Raw genomic sequence first — 20,682 nt, 5'->3', positions numbered from 1 at the left:
AGATCATCAAGTCCAACCCCCCTGCCAAAGCAGGCTCCCTACACCACGTCACACAGGTAGGCGTCCAGGCGGGTCTTGAATATCTCCAGAGAAGGAGACTCCACCACCTCCCTGGGCAGCCTGTTCCAGTGCTCCGTCACCCTCACTGTAAAGAAGTTCTTCCACACATTTGTGCAGAACTTCCTATGCTGTACTTTCATCCCATTACCCCTAGTCCTACCCCACGCACTACTGAAAAGAGACCAGACTCATCACTATGGCTCCCACACCTCAGGTATTTATAAACCCAGATCAAGTCCCCTCTCAGCCTTCTTTTCTCAAGGCTAAACAGACCCAGTTCCCTAAGTCTCTTCTCATAGGGGAGATGCTCCAGGCCCTTCACCATCTTTGTGGCCCTTTGCTGGACTCTTTCCAAGAGATCCCTGTCTTTTTTGTACTGACTTCCATATATCCAATCTAAATCTCCCCTCTTCTAGTTTGAAACCCCACGTCCTGTCGCCACAGACCCTGCTGAAGAGCCTGTCTCCTGTATGCAGGACGTGCGAGAGAGGCACCACAGCCAGCCGGGCGAGAACCACCCGCCCGCACCGAGATGCAGAGGGAAGCGGCAGTGACCGAAGACCGACGCAGGCACCATCTGCCAGCACAGCGGGACTCCCAGTGTAGTACCAGGCGCTCAGACTCAGGGTGATACACTACAAAGGCTCCTCCTGCCCTCTGGGCTCGGGTGGGGAAGGGCCAGTATGGGGTCACTGTCCCCCATGCTCCGCCAGCGCCCAGCGCGCAGGGCCGGACCGCGCCTCTGCGGCCCCCGCCCCCCTTAGGGCTGCAGGCGGCGGCTGCGGGCAGCGCTGCTCCCTCTAGCGGGCGCCGGCGGCACTGGGCTGGGAGCGCCGGGCCGCGGGGCGTGAGGCGGCTGTGGCGGCGGCGATGAAATTCCCGGGCTCCGTCCTCATCTCCCTCGTCCTCTTCGTGGCCGAGACGGCGACCGCGCTGTGCCTGAGCGGCGCGTACCGGGCGGCGGGGGACCGCATGTGGCAGTGGCTGACGCTGCTGTTCGCCCTGCTGCCCTGCGCGCTGGTGCAGCTCAGTTTGGTCTTCATCCACCGCGACGTGAGCCGCGACCGGCCGCTGGTGCTGCTGCTGCACCTGCTGCAATTGGGGCCGCTCGTCAGGTCGGTGAGTGCCCCGCGGCCGCGTCTGCCAAAGGGCTGCGGATGTGTCTGTGTGTGTGTGTGTGTGTGTGTGTGTTTTCCTTATCTCTGCTCTTAACGTCCTGAGGCAGAGGGGCGCGGTGCTGCTCATCTTCAGTAAACACTTACTTACCGGTGGGGAAAATAGGTTAACTGCTTTCCGTGACGCTGGTGGCAGCTCCTCCCCACAGAGCCTCGTGGTGTGCCCCCTTCTTTCTCCCCTTCTTCTTCCCCTTTTTCCTCCCCTTCTTCCTCCCCTTCTTCCTCCCCTTCTTCCTCCCCTTCTTTCTCCCCTTCTTCCTTCCCTTCTTCCTCCCCTTCTTCCTTCCCTTCTTCCTCCCCTTCTCCATTCCCTTCTTCCTTCCCTTGTGTGCTGCGTTTATTTCTTGTCCACATGGCTTTTGGCAGATGAGGTAAGCTGTCCGATGGTTGTACTTATTCACTGCTGTGTTATCCCTATCTGCATGCTGCAAGGTTACTTCCAAGAGATAAAAGATACCTCCTCTAGTGCAAGACAGTGATAGTGAGGAGCCCTTCTGTGTGTGTTGGAAGTAGTGGTAATGCTCTTCCGGAAAGTGAGTTTTTTACCCCAAATGGCTTTTGGAGAATTTTCTGCCTAAGTTCAACTTGTGGTGGAAAAGATCTTTAGGGAAAAAAAAAAAAAGCTTGAGCTGAGAGATGTGAAGAAACAAATAAAGGGCATAAACAGCAGTGACAAATTAGAGGGTTTTCTTTCTATCTCTCTGGAAAAGTCATAGACCTCTGTATCAGCCTTAACCAAGCCTGATTTCACTTTCCCTTTCCTTATCTTTCATAGAAAATTCTTTCATGTCAGTGAACTCCCAGGTGCCGTCATTACTGTAAATAAACAGTGGGCATCTGGAAGCCCTCTCACTTTCATGCAGGCTGCAGTGTATGTGAGTCACCAGCCCTGCACCTTCTCCAAGGTTTTCTTGCTTCCATTCATAGAATCATTAAGGCTGACCTTAATGATTGACCTCCAAGAACATCTATTCCTATCATCCACCTGCCACCAACATTGCTCACTAAACCATGTCTCCAAGTGCTACATCTGTATCCTTTCCTTAAATACCTCCAGGTACAGTGACTCCACCACCTCCCTGGGCAGCCTGTTCCAGTGCCTCCCCATTCTTCCTGAGAAGAAATTGTTTCCTATATCCAACCTGAACCTCCGCTGGCACAACTTGAGGCCACTCCCTCTCATCCTATCTCTGTTACCTGGGAAAAGCGGCCAACCCTCACCTCTTTTTAGGCAGATATAGTGTTAAGGTCTCCCCTGAGCCTTCTCTTCTGCAAACTAAACAATCCCAGTTCTTTCAGCCACTCCCCATAAAATCCTTCATCAGCTTCACTGCTTTTTTCTGGACATATCCCAGAGCCTTGATGTCAGTCTTGTAGTGAGGATTCCAAAACTGAATACAGCACTCAAGGTGTGGCCTCACCACCTCTGCTCCTGCTGACTGCGCTATTTCTGATACAAGCCAGAATGCCATTGGTCTTTGTGGCCACACCGCTGGCTCACATTCAGCTGAGTATCAACTAACACCCCCAGTCCTTTTCTTCCATGCAGTCTTCTACCCATTCTGCCCCAGGCCTGCAGCGCTGCCTGGAGTTGTTGTGGCCAAAGTGCAGGACCCAGCACTTGGTCTTGTCAAACTTCATCCCATTGGCCTCAGCCCATCAATGCAGCCTGACCAGATCCCTTGCAAGGGCCATGCTATCCTCAGGCAGATCAGTGCCTCCCTCCAACTTGGTGTCACCTGCAAACTTAATGAGGGTGCACTCAGTTCCATCATGCAAATCATCAATAAAGATATTAAACAGGACAGGAGATTCCCCTTAGCCCTCCTCTTACTAGTAATGTATTTGTAAAAACATTCTTTGTTTTCCTTTACCACAGTGACCTCCAGAAGGCTTGGAGGTGTTCCAGAAGTATTACAGTATGCTTGGGTCACTGTTCCCCAGCAGCATACGTGCAGTACAGGGTGACTTGTTAGCCTGCCTCTCTAGAACCAGGATAACTTGTATAATGATGATTAATAAACAGAGGGCAGAATGAGCGTGTCACTTGACAAGCTTTCTTCTCGCGAAAGAACTCTACAAATTAAGGGAAGAGTTTGTTAGGATACAGCCTGTCTTTAGAATCATAGAATCATTAAGGTTGCAGAAGACCTCTATGATCACTTAGTCCAATGTTGGCCCACCCCCACCATGCCCACTGCCCATGTCCCTCAGTGCCACATCCACACGGCTCTTGAACACCTCCAGGAACGGTGACTGCACCACCTCCCTGGGCAGCCTGTGCCACTGCAGCACTGCTCTTACTGAGGAGAAATTGTTCTCAACATCCAACCTGAACCTCCATTGGAGCAACTTAGATTCAGAGAAATGCATCAACTTACTTGGATACAGCACATATAGCTTTTACTACTGCAAACTGAAGATAAACAATGTCCCTGTCACTTTTTTGTCCCATCTGTGATACTTGGAATGGAAGAGCCCTACCGTTAGTCACCTGCTGGCTTTTGGTTTGTTTACCTTGTCTACCCAACGTCACAGGATCACAATAATCACAGAATTTGTAGGGGTTGGAAGGGACCTCCAGAGATCATAGGAGTCCAACCCCCTGCCAAAGCAGGCTCCCACACCACGTCAGCACAGGTAGGCAGTCCAGGCGGGTCTTAATATCTCCAGAGAAGGAGACTCCACCACCTCCCTGTGGCAGCCTGTTCCAGTGGCTCCGTCACCCTCACTGTAAAGACGTTCTTCCACACATTTGTGCAGAACTCCCCATGCCGTAGTTTCATCCCTACACCCTATCTTTCCCGCACATTTCACGTTGATTTTGTTTTTGTTTTTTCTTCTCAAAGCAACTTACACCCAATGGTCTCTAGGGGTCCCCAGCATGAAGCTTCACACCGTGGTCTGCGTTTGATCTCTTGTTAGCAGGAATCCTGCTCCTCACTGCCACAGCTAGGCACCCTTTTTGGGAGTGCTGGGTTAAATTAATTCAAATAGGACCCACGAGCAGTAGAGCTGTCCAAGCTCTGCCCATTGGCAGCATCAGAAGGAAATGTTAAACAGCCTGGAGGCTGTGCAACATGGTATAATTCAATAGAGAGCAGCCTGCCTTGGCAGGCTTTAAGGAGCTCACATTAGCTTTTTAACCATCTCGCTTGCATTTGTGAGATGATCCGGGTTGTTTAATGGTTTTCTGTTCAGACTCAAATACAGACAGCAGTGCTCTGGTTTATAGATAACCTGTGCACGTGTGTGATTACTTCATAATCTTTTAAGTTGGACATCTTTCTCCATTTAAATTTAATTTTTAGAGGGGAAAAGACTGGAGAGCAGTATGAGAGCATCATGGTAGGAGAGACAGCATATTTAGTTCAGCAAGCCAAATGGTCCAGATTATTTAGAATCCTCAGCATGACTGGGGAAAAAAAAAACATACGTCTTCTTATGAAACCTTCTTATGTGCCACCACCTTCTCCAGACACCCACGCTCCACCTGTTCTGGAGGCACTCACTGTCCTGCACTGAAATTAGGGCACTTCGCTCTTCCTGGAGAGGACACTTGCTTCACCTGAACTGTTCACTTGCTCTTTTGGAGTTCTTTCTCCCACTCCCCAAGAAGAACAGTTTCTTTATAAAGGAACACAAATATTGTCTCAAGATTTCAGGTGTTTCAGCAATTCCAGTAAATATTAACTGGATGTGTATTTTTGCTTGTGTATTGATCCACACTTGAGATTTTGTTTAAAGAACTTTTGTGAAGAAACCACCGTTAACTTGTCTTCCCTTTTCTATTCAGTGAATTAGTGGGGGGGTGAACTACAGAGTGCAGATATTCAGCAAGTAAAAAGTCAGGGCTGATGGTGTTGGTGCTATTATACTATAAGTCAGCTGGACATTGTCATTTCTTACTGTCTGACTTTCTGAAGACAGTACTAGAGTGACATATTGATAAGAGGCTCGTGGTGCCTCCTTCTGAGGAAAAGGAAGAGGAAAGCTAAGTGGTTTCTAGTGTCTTGAAGTGCTTTGTTAGCTAAGAAGAGAGTCCTGCTCACAAGGAACATGCAATCAGGAGCTGGTTCTGTCTGCCAAATGAACTTCTCTTGTGGAGAAAATGAACTGAAAGCAAATATGAAACAGATCCATATGTACAACACTGATGACTGTTTTTCCCAGAGTTTAATGGGATAAGGGTAAACACAAGACTTTTGATGGGATAAGACCTCGTTTCTAAAGGCATGAGGAGAATGACATGTATGCATATGTACCATGTGGACAGCAGCAAAAGAGAGAGGGGAAGAGGTTTATAACACTGCCAGGGGAGATGTTATGACCAAAGTTAGATTCTGGAGCTACAGGAAAATAAAGAATAAAACAAATAATGTAATAAGCTGCTGGTGGGCTGAAATTATCAGTCATTAATGCCTTGGGCATTAATTATCAGTCATTAATGCCTTGGGCGCCTAATTCAGCAGTCTGGAATTAACTAAGCTATAGTTGCACAGGTATTGCTTCACACGTGTTGTGCAATGTCTTATCCCTTGCGGGTGTTCTGTGACCTGCTTGGTAGTTCAGAATAGCACAGGTCTAAAAGACTCTTTTCTGTGTAGGACTTCCATTGGCAGGCGAGACTTTAGGAGAGCCAGCTAGCTCTAAACTTCACAACTGTTGATGCATCACCCTCTTCTCCAGATGGGGTGAATTTACTTAGAGCCTCTTCAGGTTGGTTTTTTCTTTATCCTTGAGCAGACACATTAGATGTCCAGGATACAATGAACAGAAAGTCAGTGCAGATGGAAGGTAGGACGATGAGTGAGGAGCAAATCTTTATCTTACACAGATAGGAAATTCTATAGGAGCAATAAGTCTTTGCACACCTAGCTAAAGAAAATGAATTTGTTAGAAACGGAGTTATAACTCCCAACTGGACACCTACCTGTGTGACGTGGTGTAGGGAGCCTGCTTTGGCAGGGGGATTGGACTCCATGATCTCTAGAGGTCCCTTCCAACCCCTACAATTCTGTCATTCTGTGATTAGAGAAATCCATTTGTACAATGGTTGTGCGCGTACCTGGATAGACCTCTCAAATGGACGTTTGCTCTTAGAGCACTTGTTAAAGGTGGGAAGTTCCATATGTTCATTGCACACTCTTCATACCACTATTGTTTTGCCTGTACTGAAAACCCTCACATCCATGATTAAAAGAGGGAACGAGGTGCTCGTTCTCAGCAGGCATATAAGGATAGGATCATTCCTCCTACAGACTGTGTGGAAGATGAATGTGCTGGTGCTGAATCACTCTTTGCAGACACCATGAGTGTCCTTGAAAAAGTATAGCTGTTCCCTCTGCCAAGATTTGGCAGCAGGGGAGAAAGCAGCACATCTTTTTCTCATCTCTTAACTTTTGGTGAAGAGTAGTTTTTTTATTTCTTATGTTGAAGTAATTTTAGCCAAGTTTATTCCAAGTCAGGAATGCTTAGGATTCTCCAAAGGACACTCATCCATTTCAGAAGGCCTTCAGCTGGGAAGTTTCACTGGGCGCAAAGCAGTGAAAGCTGTAGGACAGGCTCAGGAGCTAAAATTACTTCAAGAGAAGAAATAAAGAAATTAGTCTTCACCAAAAGTTTCTGCAGAACTTGGAATCTCCCATTCCTTTATTTCCTGAGCAGCAATGAACAGTGAGCAATTGGGTCTCCTCTGGAGTTCTTCATTGTGAAGGAGACCTTTAAGCAGTTGCTCAGGCTGTAGCACAAGCTGGAGTCTTGAATATGTTTGTCATTGGCCCCATAAAGCATGACCTCCAGAAACACTCCTGTTAGGATGGTTAGTGCTCAGGAGATGATGAGCATCACTATTTAGGTAATTGGAGTCCTTGTGCATGTCATTTTTATATCTCCATTGCTCAGTTAAAAGTCCCCTCTGTCTGTAAGGTGTGCAGGTCAGACCAGTGTACTGGAAACGTGTGCTTTCCTACATGGGTGTAAAATTTCCCATCACAAAAATGGAACTCAGTGCACAGCTACTTAATACCTAGCTAATAAATAATAATCGTGCTTGCTCCAAAACCCATCTTTATGTTGATTATAGTATTTACTGTAGTCACTAGTCCCGTGAATCCTGTCACCTCTTTTATGGGATTACTGCATACTTGTTAGATGGGTCCCTAGACAGTCTCTTGCTTCTTATCATGCTCTGCAAGACTTCAGAGGCTGATGCTGAGATCTCATTTTCCGTAATAGCTTCATACTGCCCTCAACTCAGGATGAATAGATGGCTGTGAATACTAAGTGAGATATAAACGTTTGGGATCTTTCTTTCGGGACAAAATCAATTTGTTCTTTTCAGAATCTGTATTGAATTCATAAGCCGTTGTTCTTTATTAATTTGTCACACTTTACTTTTGGTGGTACTGATTCTTTCACATGGAACGAAGCTGGCAGGGATTGAAAGTTTAACAAGGGGACAATGGAAAGTCATCACTATGAATGGAGGCTCCAGTGCACCAGGCCATTCACGTTGCTTTAGTGATGAAGCTCAGTGAATCAAGGATAGTACTACAGGGTACTGAAGCTGCCCTCCATCTGGAGTAGCTGAAACTTGCCAGTGACCCATTTAGGGGGGGAAATGAATTTTTATCAGGGCTGCTTTTCAGTTCAGTCTGTGAGCTGTCATAGATGCTGAATTGGCAATGCTTCTTGGGAAGAAGAAATGAAAAGAAAATGAAGTTAAAAGTAATAGTCTCAGGCAGGCGTAACTCCATGCTTTGTAATTGTGAGATACTTCAAATAAAGCTTATCTACTATTTATACATTACAAAAACTCTTGGGTTTAATATGACCTACAGAAGACTTGGATATTGTATTCCATCAGCTATTAATCTGTGAAGGCAGCCAGGTGGAGTTGACGAACCTCAGTAAGGCACAATGGAAAGAAGATGGCTTTGTCCTCATCAGAGGATGATGCTTACAGAGCAGAAGATGACAATGTACTTGTCCAGCCACAGGAGGAGCAGTGGCCAAAAGTGATGCCACAGATTGCCCTCACTGCAATAACACTTGCTGATGCCAGTCCTTTTGTCCCTTCTCCATTCTTTCCCTAACATATGAATTATTCTCCATGTGTGGGTAGAGGCAGCATGTAATAAAACTATGCTAGAACTATGTCTGATTTATGAAGAGGAATGTATGCACTGGCACTTTCTTTTCTTGGAAATTAATGTGTGGCATTATGTAAACAAGGGAGTTTGGTTCACCTGTATTTAAAGAACAAGGAGACACAGCAACTGGAAACACTGCATCTTCTTGGAATATTCTTGCAATACTGGCATTTATGTTCCTTAAATGTTGCAGTAAATCTAAGGAAACAGAAGGAATAAAGCTCCTGTTTATATGTATTCTTAAAATGGGCTAATATAAATTGTGAGATGCTAAACTGCTTGTTCTCATTACTGCTGCTATTGCTTGTTGGCTCTTTTTTGGAACTGCTGCTTGGTAAGCAAGGTTTGAGACCAACTCTGTTTGTGGTGCTTGTACCCACTTGTACTCTGAGCCTCTCTCAAATTTCTTGAGATATTCTGCTTAGGGCAAAGATATGAGGAGTTTGATTGTTGTGTCACAGGTGTATGCTTAACACTAGAAGACATAAATCCTTCTGCTTGAGTCCCATGTTGGGAATTTGTGAACATCGAATGATAGAATCACAAGGTTGGAAAGGACCTACAAGATCATCCAGTCCAACCATCCTCCCATTACCGTAGCTACAGCAAACCTCTAAACCATCTCTTGTAGCTCCTCATCCAGACACCTCTTGAACACTGCCAGGGATGGTGACTCCACCACCTCCCTGGGCAGCCATTCCAGTGCCTGACCACTCTCTGAGAGAAAAAGATATTTGGGTAAATGACTAGTCTTAGAACTTTAGTAGGACAGCAGAAGGCAAGGGTGGCTCACTGGAAGCAGCCAAACCTCTCATGTCCAATTCCTAGTAGCAGCCCAAAGGACACTCCCAGATTCTTGCCCTCTCATCACAGTAGTTGATGTTTTGCAGAGCAAAGTCTGTCTTACTGCAAATGTACCAGAAGGAAAAAATATACAATTTGCTTTGTTTAAAAAAGAAAAAAAATAAATAAATGATGACTTAATGGCTTAGTATGTGGTGTCTTAAGATACTAACTGGTGAGAAGACTTACGCTTTAATTCCTGTTTTCCTGTTACTCTGTTTACTAACTTGCTTATAGGTGTGTGGAAGTCTTTTACATTTACTTCCATGCCGGCAGAGTTGAAGAGCCCTATGTCAGCATCACAAAGAAGAGGCAGATGCCCAAGGACGGGTACTCAGAAGAAGTTGAGAAGGAAGTGGGCCAGGCTGAAGGCAAGCTGTGTACCCACAGGTCTGCGTTCAGCAGGGCCTCTGTGATCCAGGCATTCCTTGGCTCAGCACCACAGCTCACACTCCAGCTCTACATCTGCGTCCTGCAGCAGGAGATCACAGCTGCCAGAAGTAGGTAGAGTTGTTTCCACCTTCATATTTTGGTGGGTGTCTTAGTTTCATTTGGGACAGAATTGTTTTCTTTAGGCTGTCTGGTATGATGCTGTGTTTCAGTTCTAGGAGAAAAACAGTGTTGATAACAGACTGATGTTTACAGTTGCTGCTAAGCAGAGCTGTACAGAGCCAAGGCCATTCGCACCAAAGAGCCCAAGGAGCTGGGAAAGAACAGAATTAGGACAGCTGGTTTACGCTGGCCAAAGGGGTGTTCTGTACCACAGGACATCATGGGGAAGGAGTTCTGAACAGGGTGGGAGTTCATCTGCCTCTCTTCCATTGCTAAGGGGGCTAGCTGGGCATTGGTCGGGGATCAATTGCTTGTGCATCACTTTTTATATGTATTCAGATATATATACATATAGTCCTAACTGTTATCCCTTTTTCTATCTTAGTACATAGTTCTTTCTTTATGGATTTTTTTTTTCTTCCCCCATCACACTGGGAAGGTGAGCAGTGTGCAAAGGACTGTGTGGTTGCTGAGCCACCTGCCAGGTTAAACCACAGCCTGTCCTTTAGCTAAAACTTTGTCCAACAGAGCAATGTTATGTTTTTCTCATGTAGTTCATGGCATACGTGAATTTATCTGGATGATCAGATACTTGAAAGTGTCTGACATCCTCCAAAACTGTCAATTCTTTGTCTGCCAAGAATGTGGTAAAGATGAGAAGTAAAGACAGTTGCTAAAGTAAGATAAAATCTGAAGGTTTATGATAAAAACCATGAAGTTAAAGCTTCAGTAACCGTTTAGCACAAAGAGCATAGAAGTTATTTTCACTGATAATCCCAAGAGGTGAAATTTCCTCCCACTTAAAAATGAAATTATTCAGGTTATTAAAATAAATAAATAAATAAATAAATAAATAAAGAGCATCTTTAATTATAGCAGTGCCTGTTGTCTCCAAGGAGAGAAGTTTCATTTATATGATTTTTCTTCAACTTGTTACCATTTATATATATTTATATATATTTATATATTTATAGTATCACTTTCCTAATGGGCATAAATTGTGTTTTCTGGGTGGTCTTGCCAGATATCTTAAGATAATTCCACAGTGGCTCATGAAGCTCTGACAGTGGAGTACATTTTTCATTGTTTGAACATGTTTCAAGTGTTTTTGATCATTAATAGTTTTTAAGTGTTGAAGTTGTATCTGAAGGGAGTTTTGATATCCAGGCGTCTTGCACTAGGTAAGAAAGGTCCCATCTTTCTCAGGGATTCTGAATATCTGTTTAGAAAATTACAATGTACATAAAAGTGGCTTAAGAAGATACTTATCTGAATCATATAATTTTATGAATTTAGTAAGAATTCTATATGATTTTAGTAATATTCACAGTATCACAGTCTCGTGTGGGTTGGAAGGGACCTTAGAGATCATCGAGTCCAACCCCCCGGGATTCGAGCCTCCTGTGTAGCAGAGCGGCACTTCTACCACTTGTGCCACAGGGGGGATTCGAACCCAGGCCTCCGGTGTTGCAAGCGGCATTCCTACCACTGCGTCACCGGGGCACACTATTATACATATATTATATTTGTGATGTAGCTCTCCTAGGGGAGAACTCATCCTCTTGCCATGTTCTGAGGTGAGGAAAAGACCAGGTCTTGAAAAGATTCAAGATAACAGAAAAAAGTGGAGAGGTGCCTCCATGGATGATTGTGGAGCTGTGCACCTCTGAGGGAAGTATCACTTTCTGGGAGTAGGAAGGAAGAAGAGCAATGCCATGTTTATAGGAGCTGTTAGAGGATTTTGGATTGTTCCAGAGGAAGCTGCTTTCCTTTATGAAATGTTACTTCTTGTTTTCTCGGGATAAGTAAAAGCTACAATATTGTCACTCTTTGGTATTTCCCTTTGTGGTTGCCTCAATCTGACTTTATCACAGACTTTAGAAGCAAGAAGTTTGAACTAGTGGTTTGGTGGCAGTACTGACCTGAATTACAATATTAAACCAGAGTAAGCATGGGCTGGTTTGTACCCATTGAAAAGTGCCTTTTTCAAAGGCTTGAGTTAATAAGGCAAGTTTGAGATTGATTGCAGCTCATCCCTAAAATGAAATTGGGCAGTAAGGTGAATGTTTATCATCTTAGCAAAGTAGAAGACAAGCTGAGTTCCAGGACAGAAGCACGCTTTCTCCAGTAGATGTGTGTGTTTATGTGGTTTGCTTGTTTTATGTGCTTTTGGTTTTTAAATTCTGAGAGCATTCTTTTGGTTAATTAGCTCACAGAGGTTATTTGTTCTCTCACAGCTATCAAATGAATACAAAAATAGAGGGAAGGTGTCGAAAGGAGCCACAGGAGTGGCTTTGGCCATAGTGGTGCTCTTGACTCCATTTGTTTCCTCTTCTGCTTTTAGACAATGCTTTCTATTTTTTTTCTACTTTTTACCCTACCAGGAATCCCCAGAAGTGCAATGAGTACAACAGCTCTGCACTATGGTGATGTTTGTCTTTTCTCTTTATAGGTATTTTTATGGTCCTTTCTCTTCTGTCAATTGTATATGGCGCCTTACGCTGCAACATCTTGGCTATTAAGATTAAGTACGATGATTACGATGTCAGTGTGAAACCAACTGCCTACCTCTGCATATTCATGTGGAGAAGCTTTGAGATTGCTACACGTGTTACAGTGTTGGTCCTTTTCAGCTCAGTCCTTCAGATCTGGATTCTCCCTGTTGTGCTAGTGAATTTCTTTGGTTTTTTCTTTTATCCATGGATTCTCTTCTGGCAAAGCAAGTCCCCATTCCCTGAGAACATAGAGAAGGCACTGAGCAGGGTCGGCACTACCATTGTCTTGTGCCTTCTTACCTTCTTGTATGCGGGCATTAATATGTTCTGCTGGTCAGCAGTGCAGGTGAAGCTCAATGATCCTGACTTAATTAACAAATCCCAAAATTGGTACCGATTGACTGTGTATTATATGCTGAGATTCATCGAGAACGCATTCCTCCTGCTGATGTGGTACATCTATAAAACTGATATCTACTTATATGTCTGCGCCCCGTTGTTGGTCTTGCAGCTCCTGATAGCTTACTGTATGGCTATCTTCTTCATGTTGGTGTTCTACCAGTTCTGTCACCCATGCAAAAAACTGTTCTCATCCAGCGTTACCGAAGGTTTGCTGTCCTGGTTCACGTTCTGCTTTGTTTGCAAGTCTCCCAAATCCTCCACCCTGACAGACAAGGCAGATTTGAAATCATCTGAAAATGCTGACGAGTCACAGAGCAGTAACAAGACGATAGATTCTCCAAATGGAAATCCTCATAAAAGTGTTTCTTCCAATGCCTAGTTCAACTGGAAGCAAGTCTGTGCCTTTGGAACGTGGTAGATCAGCTGCTGGGAACACTGGGCCTCATGGATATTGTATCTTGTGGATGGGATTTCTTTCCTGCAGGTGTATTCTGCATGACAAGTGACAAACCTACCTTGGTGGAAAACTTTGTGTTTGGGTATGTGTACCTGTCTGTTTGTGTATGGACATGGAGAGCAGTCATTGTTTGTAGACTTCTGTTTCAGATTTTTATTTGTGCACATAGTTTTATTATCATGTGCCTATTTTGACATCATTATAGAAGACATCCTTTAAAAACTATCCTGATTCTCATCTTACTCAGGAAATCTGAGGATGGAAGGAAACGTGTTTTATTTCAGAAAGGATGTCATTATGGCATGTCACCCTCACACAGACACAGAGTATAGTCTTTGACTATAAACTGACTGTAGCTGTGGTCTGCTTTGATTGAATTGCAGTCTACTTTAGACTCTAATCAATGTGATAAAATAATACTTCTCTCTGTGGCGTAAGAAATTAACTTCTAGAATGCACAGTAAGCCTGGGTTGCCAAGAAAACAGCTAATTAGCTAGCACTAATGCTGAAATGTGACTGTTACTGAGAGAGGACAGAGGTGTTATTGGCTTATGCACTAATTTACTCTTCATGTTTGCTGCTCGTTACTAAGGGAATTAAGTTTAACACAGTAAGTGCAATGTTCTGGAACAGTTCAGTGTACTGACATCACTTAAATACTACTTCAGAGTCTGATACTCTGGTATTAAGGTGGCGTTCACTTCACATAGCTTGTGGTACCTTCCAGTTTGGCCGATAGTGTGAACTACTCAGCTAGGTGCTCTCTAAGAAATATCTCCAGTGAGTGATTCAGCCTTTCTTAAAACGTTGGCTTAGGTGACATGACTCATTCTCTGAGGGCCTACTACTTTGTGTTAGCCGTATGTCTTGACAGCTGATTTGACTATCTGTCTCCATTTCAGATGGCTAAAGTTAGAAAAGACAAGTGCTCTTCTGACTATTGGAAGGGTTGGAGGGGTTGGTAGAACATGAAGCAGGTGCTTTTGAGATGAAGCCTTTTCTGACACTGAATTGTGGCTGGGTTGGTATCAGTAGTGCAAACCCTCTGGCATCTTTTACCTCATAAGTACTACTGGCTTGAAGTCTGAAAGAAAGAAAATGGAAGTTGTTGACTTTTTCTTCTATGCACTAGATCACCACAGATGAAAGTGTTTCTGTATTTTACAAATCACTGATAAAACTTTAGCAGGTGGATAACCAAGAACTATAATTTAGTGGAAGTACAACAAAATACAACTGTATTTAGAAAGAGTAAGTGAAAGCTTTTTGCACTTCGGTTACTTAGCACTTTGAGTTTCTTCCGCACTTGACACATTGTGACTACTGTTGAAAATAATTCATGACTGAAAGTACCTTCTTGTGCCTCAGCTTAACTTCAGCCCTGCTGTCATGGAGAATGTAAAGCTCTTCACTAGGGGTCAGATCAACACCATTTTATTTGAAACATCTTGTTGGAGTCTGAGGTCATTTGTGATGGGATTTCACATGAAGTACTGCAAAGAGCTGAGCTCTGCTTTTATTTTTTTGTTTACTCACTGTACTGTAAATGAATGTCTTCTTCTGTTTTATAATCGAGTTATTTTATTTTCACTTTGCTTCACGTGTGTTATATAGTTAAATTATTGGTGGGTGATAATGTGAGCTATTGGTGTGTACTTACTGTAGGAACATAGCTCACCAGGAGGAAGGCACCAAATATCTCTGCTCTGGTTCCTCTCTCTGAGGAGTGTTAGAATACTGAAGCAATTCCTTGAAAACACAACAATATTTCTCTCTACTTCTATATATAAAGGTACTGTACAGTATTTCCACGTGCTTTTCTAAAGTATTTCAGATTATTATGTTTTTTAAATAGTGAGTTGAAGGAGCAATTGAGAACGCGGTCCCTTGCTTGCAAACCTGTGATGTCAGCACACAGGCAATTTTTGGGGTATTCCTAGTTAGAACTGAATGTCTAATTCATAGATGATGATCAATGCATTACAATCATTGCCTAACTACAGATGTACAAAGATGTAAAATTTTGATCTTTGAGAACAAAGTGGTTTCCCACGTAGAACTACTTTGGGGCTATAAAGAGGGCTCTGAAGTCTTTAAATGAGACTTCAGCACTGGTCCTGTTGTGAGTTTGCCATTTCAAAAGAGTGGGAGCTTCACAAACCTCAGCTAGCAAAATATTTATGTTTCAGGTGAGCCAACAGTAGCAGAATTATGCAGCTGGGAGTTCAGTACGTGTATGTACGGGATACCATTTAACTTCACATACTAATGATGGATGCTAACGTGTATACATGTTTTTAGAGAATGTGCCATATTACTTCCTATTTTTATAGCGGCGTCCTCAAATGCATGCATAGAAACCTGAATATTTAAAACATTATGAGAAAAAGATTGTTTGGGTTATATTGCTGTTACATGGCTTTGCCTTAGCTGTGCAAAACAACCAAATGCAGCTTAAACACTCCATCAATATGAGTGCCATTGCTTTAGCTGTGCCTCATGTCTCCTCAGCATCAATTGCAGATTGACCAGCAGCATTGCTGCTCTGTGTATGCTCTGATCTTGTGGTGCTGTCACTGCTGAATGGAGAGACAGAGATGTTCTGTTGCATTAAGACCAGTATTCTACAAACAAGCTGATGTTTCTGAAGTGTTCTATAATACAAGGAAATGCACTTTTTTCCCCCAGAGTAGTGACAATCTATATAGTGTTATTATTATTACACTCAGTGGCTGCACTGGAAGAAGGGTAGTATTAGCTAGGAAAGATATAAATGTTTGAATGAGTGATGTCTTCATGCAAGTTTACCATTGTTTTTAAGTGTTACAGGTGTATACGTCACTGAAAAGGTACAGGGCTAATGTCAAAAACTTCATTCACTTCAGTAGTCCTGAGTCACACAAAGGATTACTCAGTAAGGATTGTTCATGTATATGAGTGTGCAAGATCTAGAACATATGTTTTCTTTTATACTTGTAAAATAACACATTAAAACGTTGAAACACAAACTTAAATTGTGTTGGTGTCTGTTCTTAAAACAGGGCTTTCAGAAGTCCAAGCTAAAGGTTATGCTATCAGCTGTTACCATGCAGAACAAAAGATGTTTTGATGCAAGTCTGACAGAGTAATAATCTGATTGATTTGTGAGTTCTTCATCTAAAATCAGTGGTGCATCTAATGGTATTCAGCTGATAGAGAACTCAGCATAAAATGTAGTAGTTGGTTTAAGAGAACAGTGTCATACAGAACAAGGTTGGCATAAGTTATTTACTGTCACTCCTAGTCCCAGATTTGATCATCAGTTTATGTATAAGGTTGTATGTGCACAATCAAACACATAATCTTAATGAAGTTAACAAAGCTTACAGTCAATCTAAGATGTGATCTTAGAGAAGCTAACAAAGCCTAAAACAAGCAAATATGTGAGGTTGGTAAACTGTACTAGTTTTGGGGAAAAAATAAATTGTTTTATTTCCCCGTATTTCCTACGTTTCTTTTCCATGGAGCTGATGGTATCTATCTGTCTGAGACTGGTAAGGAATGCATTGTCTCAAATCAACATGAGACAATCGAAACGCTTTGTGGACAGTTTTACATTTGAAAGCACTTCTTTCGAGCTGTTTGCCTTTGAAGGGCAGGGCTTCAGAGTGCTTTCTAGCTGAAGACTTGCCCTGGAAGCAAATGTTTCCAGCTTGATACAGGAGACTGGGAGATGATACCATTGTATCCTGTGAAGGCAAGATACAAGCTGGCATCTCCTTGCTTCCTCCTCTCTCTGCTGATTTAAATTTGCAAGGCATGGAGAACAGGGAAAGGAGTTCCTGTTGGGACCAGTTCCTGTTGGGACCCCTCCCCCCCGAAGACAGAAGCTGTACGTTCGAAAGAGCAGTTCGACCACTCTGGACTATAAGTAAGAGTATGTACTTTTTGTCATAGTCGACAGCTTATCACCACAGCTTCGGACAACCCACGACTGAAAAAGATTAGCAACACCAAGACATCGCTGGATCGAGGAGTGGTGAGCTGCTTTGCTTTGCTGTGTTTGTATATGCCTGTATGTCTCTCTTTCCCCATTTTCTGTCTTTTCTTTTACTCCACTCTTCGTAGTAGCCATTGAATGATATTGTCTTACCTGTAATGCTGCTCAGGAGACAGAAAAAGGATTGATCTCTCTCAAAACCCACAGGGTGGGTTGAGATACTCGTCTAAAACAGCAAACCATTTTCTGTTACTTCCTGCCTCCTGAAAGGAGGCTTATGTGCCAAAGGAAACAGGATTTTGAGCTAAGATTTGTGCTAGGCAAGCATCACGGTGAATGTTTATAATCCAGTATTCTAAAATGCAGTTGAGGTGACTGACTCCAGCCATTCAGGAGGCATTACTGGAACATGAATACACAGTACTTTGGTAGAGATGGTAAGTTTAACTCACTGGAGACAGAAGACTTATCTTTAAGAACGAGTTTAATGAAACTCTTGTCTCAGCTTCACCTCAATACTGAAGTCAAAATATAAGGCAAGTGCTTCAAAATCGCAACATAGAAATTTACCAAATCTCTCCCTTGTATAAACAACTGTACAATAACTGGACATACTAGAGAAAAGGAAAGAAGTGCTTTTATCCTTTTCCAGGTACCTTTTTCCATTTCTCACAGTCTAAGGAAAATCAGGCCTCCCCTCAGCTTCTCTGCTGTGCGCTGAGCACACGGAGGGGCCTCAGCCACTCCTCACATGTCTTATTCTCCAGACCTCTAACATCTTCGTGGCCTTCCTTTGGATGCTTATGTTTTATGCCCTTAATTTGTGGCACCCAAAACTGCACACAGTGCTCGAGGTGACGCTGTGCCAACATAGAGAGTCAGCCTGAACACTAGTTTGGCTTCTAATATGGAGGCTAAGTATCAAAACAGCACCTTAGTATCAAGGTGCCTAGCTACACTAGCTTTACTTTTCCTTATGTGTGGATTTCCTGCTCTTGTAGATCTGTGTTGAAGTAGAACTGCTCTGTTTAACTTACATATCAGAAAGCAAGGTGCTTGTGGTTTGCTTTAGTTTTGCAGTTGATTACTCTCATAGCATCAATTAAATTCTCTAGAATATTTTTCTTGCTATTTCTTTTCTTCCCGTCTGTTGCTTTGTGGCAATCACTTCAAATAGAAATGGAGAAACAACACAGTGAAACAACCAGCTGTACTTTTGGTATGGTTGATCTTTATAGCCAAAGTTACACAGCTGTGAAAATGACTGAGTGCGTGGAATGCATCAGTTTAACTACAGCATAGGAAGTTCCGCACAAATGTGCAGAAGAACTTCTTTATGGTGAGGGTGACAGAGCACTGGAACAGGCTGCCCAGGGAGGTGGTGGAGTCTCCTTCTCTGGAGATATTCAAGACCCGCCTGGACGCCTACCTGTGTGACGTGGTGTAGGGAGCCTGCTTTGGCAGGGGGGTTGGACTCGATGATCTCTAGAGGTCCCTTCCAACCCCTACAATTCTGTGATTCTGTGGTTCTTCATTGCTACATTGAAAACGTTAATAACTGGACAGTACAGTATCCACTAATCTAGACATAGCATTATCTAGTCATTTGGTTTTAACTTAGTTTTGTTAGTCTGTTTTAGTACTAGCGCAGTCTTTAATCACTGTGTTGCGGTACACATATTAGTTTTGATTTTGCGTCTCATCATGAAATAAACATTTCTGTCCTCATGGTCAGAACAGAAATAATACTGCTGACATAATGCATGCAGTTTGCACGCACCATTTGGCAGAAAATTATTATTTCAGAACAATCTGTGAACCCAACTGAGAAAGAGTTGAAATATCTCCAGGCTATCACTACTCCCATGAAATCCTGAACAACGGAAGTGGGAGAATATCATTAAGCCATCAGATCTTGTATTAAGAGCTAATAAAGAACGGAGTGAGTAATGTTGCAGAAAACACTCCCCCATCTAGCCTACTCATTTTAGTGTCATTTTTAATAATGATTTTTATACTGGCTGTTTTAGCAATAGGGAATAGTATATTAGTTTAAGGACCGATATATTGGTTTAGCAAAAGGAATCAGTGAGTGCGACTTCTGCTGTCTGGAATCCAGGAAGAAAACTCTCTAACTCCAGTGTAGTAAGTGGCATTCCTTCATTCCTCATAACATGTACTAGGCATCTGGTGGATGCAAGTAGTTATTGTGGCTCCAGTGCTCCTGTGACGCAGAATCCTTGACAAAAACAAGGCTGTTCACACACCAAGCAAAGTTAAAATGGAAAGTTTTAGAACTAGCACTCATTGATTCCTTTTGCTAAACTAATGTGTTGGTCCTTAAGCTAATATACTAATCCCTATTGCTAAAACAGCCTGAATCAACCCCTGCTTCTCTTTTGAGGATTATGGTGTTCATATCTTAACCCTGACCACCTTTGACCCTTCACATTTAGGTATACATCCCCTACATTTAATCACAGTACAAGCAAGGATACACATAGCCAATATACACACTGTCCCTACAAATAACTTCTTTAACCTATCAAATCTGGGAAGCCAGGAAGTCATTTTGGTTAGAAGGTCTGCTAAGCTCTAGCTTATGTCATCCTGGCTTACTCAATTTCAGTTACAAAATCCAAACCTCCATTTGACGGTATTCCTATTGGTACCCCAAATCTAGGCATAATTTCTTTTAGCAAGACTTCTACTACTTCCCTTGCTTTGTTGTTGTGATAGGGATAAACCTCTGATCATCCTGAAAAAGTATCAACCAATACCAATAAGTACCTGTAGCTGGCTTGCTATGGGAGTTTGGAAAGGCTACCTGCCAACACTCTCCCATGCTGTCTCCCCTTCTCGTGAGTCCAGGAGGGGGGGATGGGGGGGTAGTCCTTTTATTTTTCAAGTATGATTCACATTTCCTCACTGTTCTTTTTTAAATTTCTCCCATTCACATGCTTAAAATTTGAGTCTTTAAGTTATTTGTGATGGCTTCTGTTCCCCAGTATGTGATTTGATGATTATTTTGCACTGTTTTCCTCATTACTGGCTGGGGAACCATTACCTGGTTGTTTGGAATTACCCACTATCCTTCTTCATTTTTCTTAGCGTTTAGCAAGGAAGCTAATTTCTCATCTTCAGTCTGGTATTTTGGAGGTTCATTGATCCATGCTTGATGTTTCTGGGATACTAATTGGAAGAAAGCTCCTTCTGCTGCATTCTCAGCTGCTGTATCTGCATGGTTGTTACCCATACTGATATCGTTGTTTGACTGGTGGGCTTTGCAATGCATTGTAGCTATTTCTTTTGGTAATTGCAAGTTTATAGCAGTTCTATTATTGTTTCTCCATGTTTTACAGGTGTTCCCTGGGAGGTTAGTAACCCCATTCTTTCCACATAGCACTGTGTGCAAGCACAGCCCCGAATGCAGATTTTGAGTCTGTCTAAATATTGACTCTTTTCCCTTTTGCTAAATCCAAAGCCCTTAACAAGGCTATAAATTCTACTTTCCTACACTTATCTGGTAGGTGCCAGAATTATGGCATTCTTAACACTGCCTTG

General features: G+C 43.0%; 1 protein-coding gene across 1 annotated transcript; it reads left to right on the top strand.

Annotated features, from left to right (window-relative positions):
* The first annotated feature begins 530 nt into the window (after window positions 1–530).
* Window positions 531–16,153, top strand: XK (X-linked Kx blood group). Its single transcript, XM_015884462.2, is given in 7 exon segments — window positions 531–593; window positions 596–614; window positions 617–815; window positions 817–917; window positions 920–1,175; window positions 9,470–9,732; window positions 12,237–16,153. Coding segments are annotated over 7 exon segments (1,725 nt in total). The 3' UTR covers window positions 13,061–16,153.
* The last annotated feature ends 4,529 nt before the right edge of the window (window positions 16,154–20,682 follow it).

Source organism: Coturnix japonica, chromosome 1 (genome assembly GCF_001577835.2).
Source record: "Coturnix japonica isolate 7356 chromosome 1, Coturnix japonica 2.1, whole genome shotgun sequence".
Lineage (NCBI taxonomy): Eukaryota > Metazoa > Chordata > Aves > Galliformes > Phasianidae > Coturnix > Coturnix japonica.
This window is presented reverse-complemented; position numbering and strand designations above follow the sequence as displayed.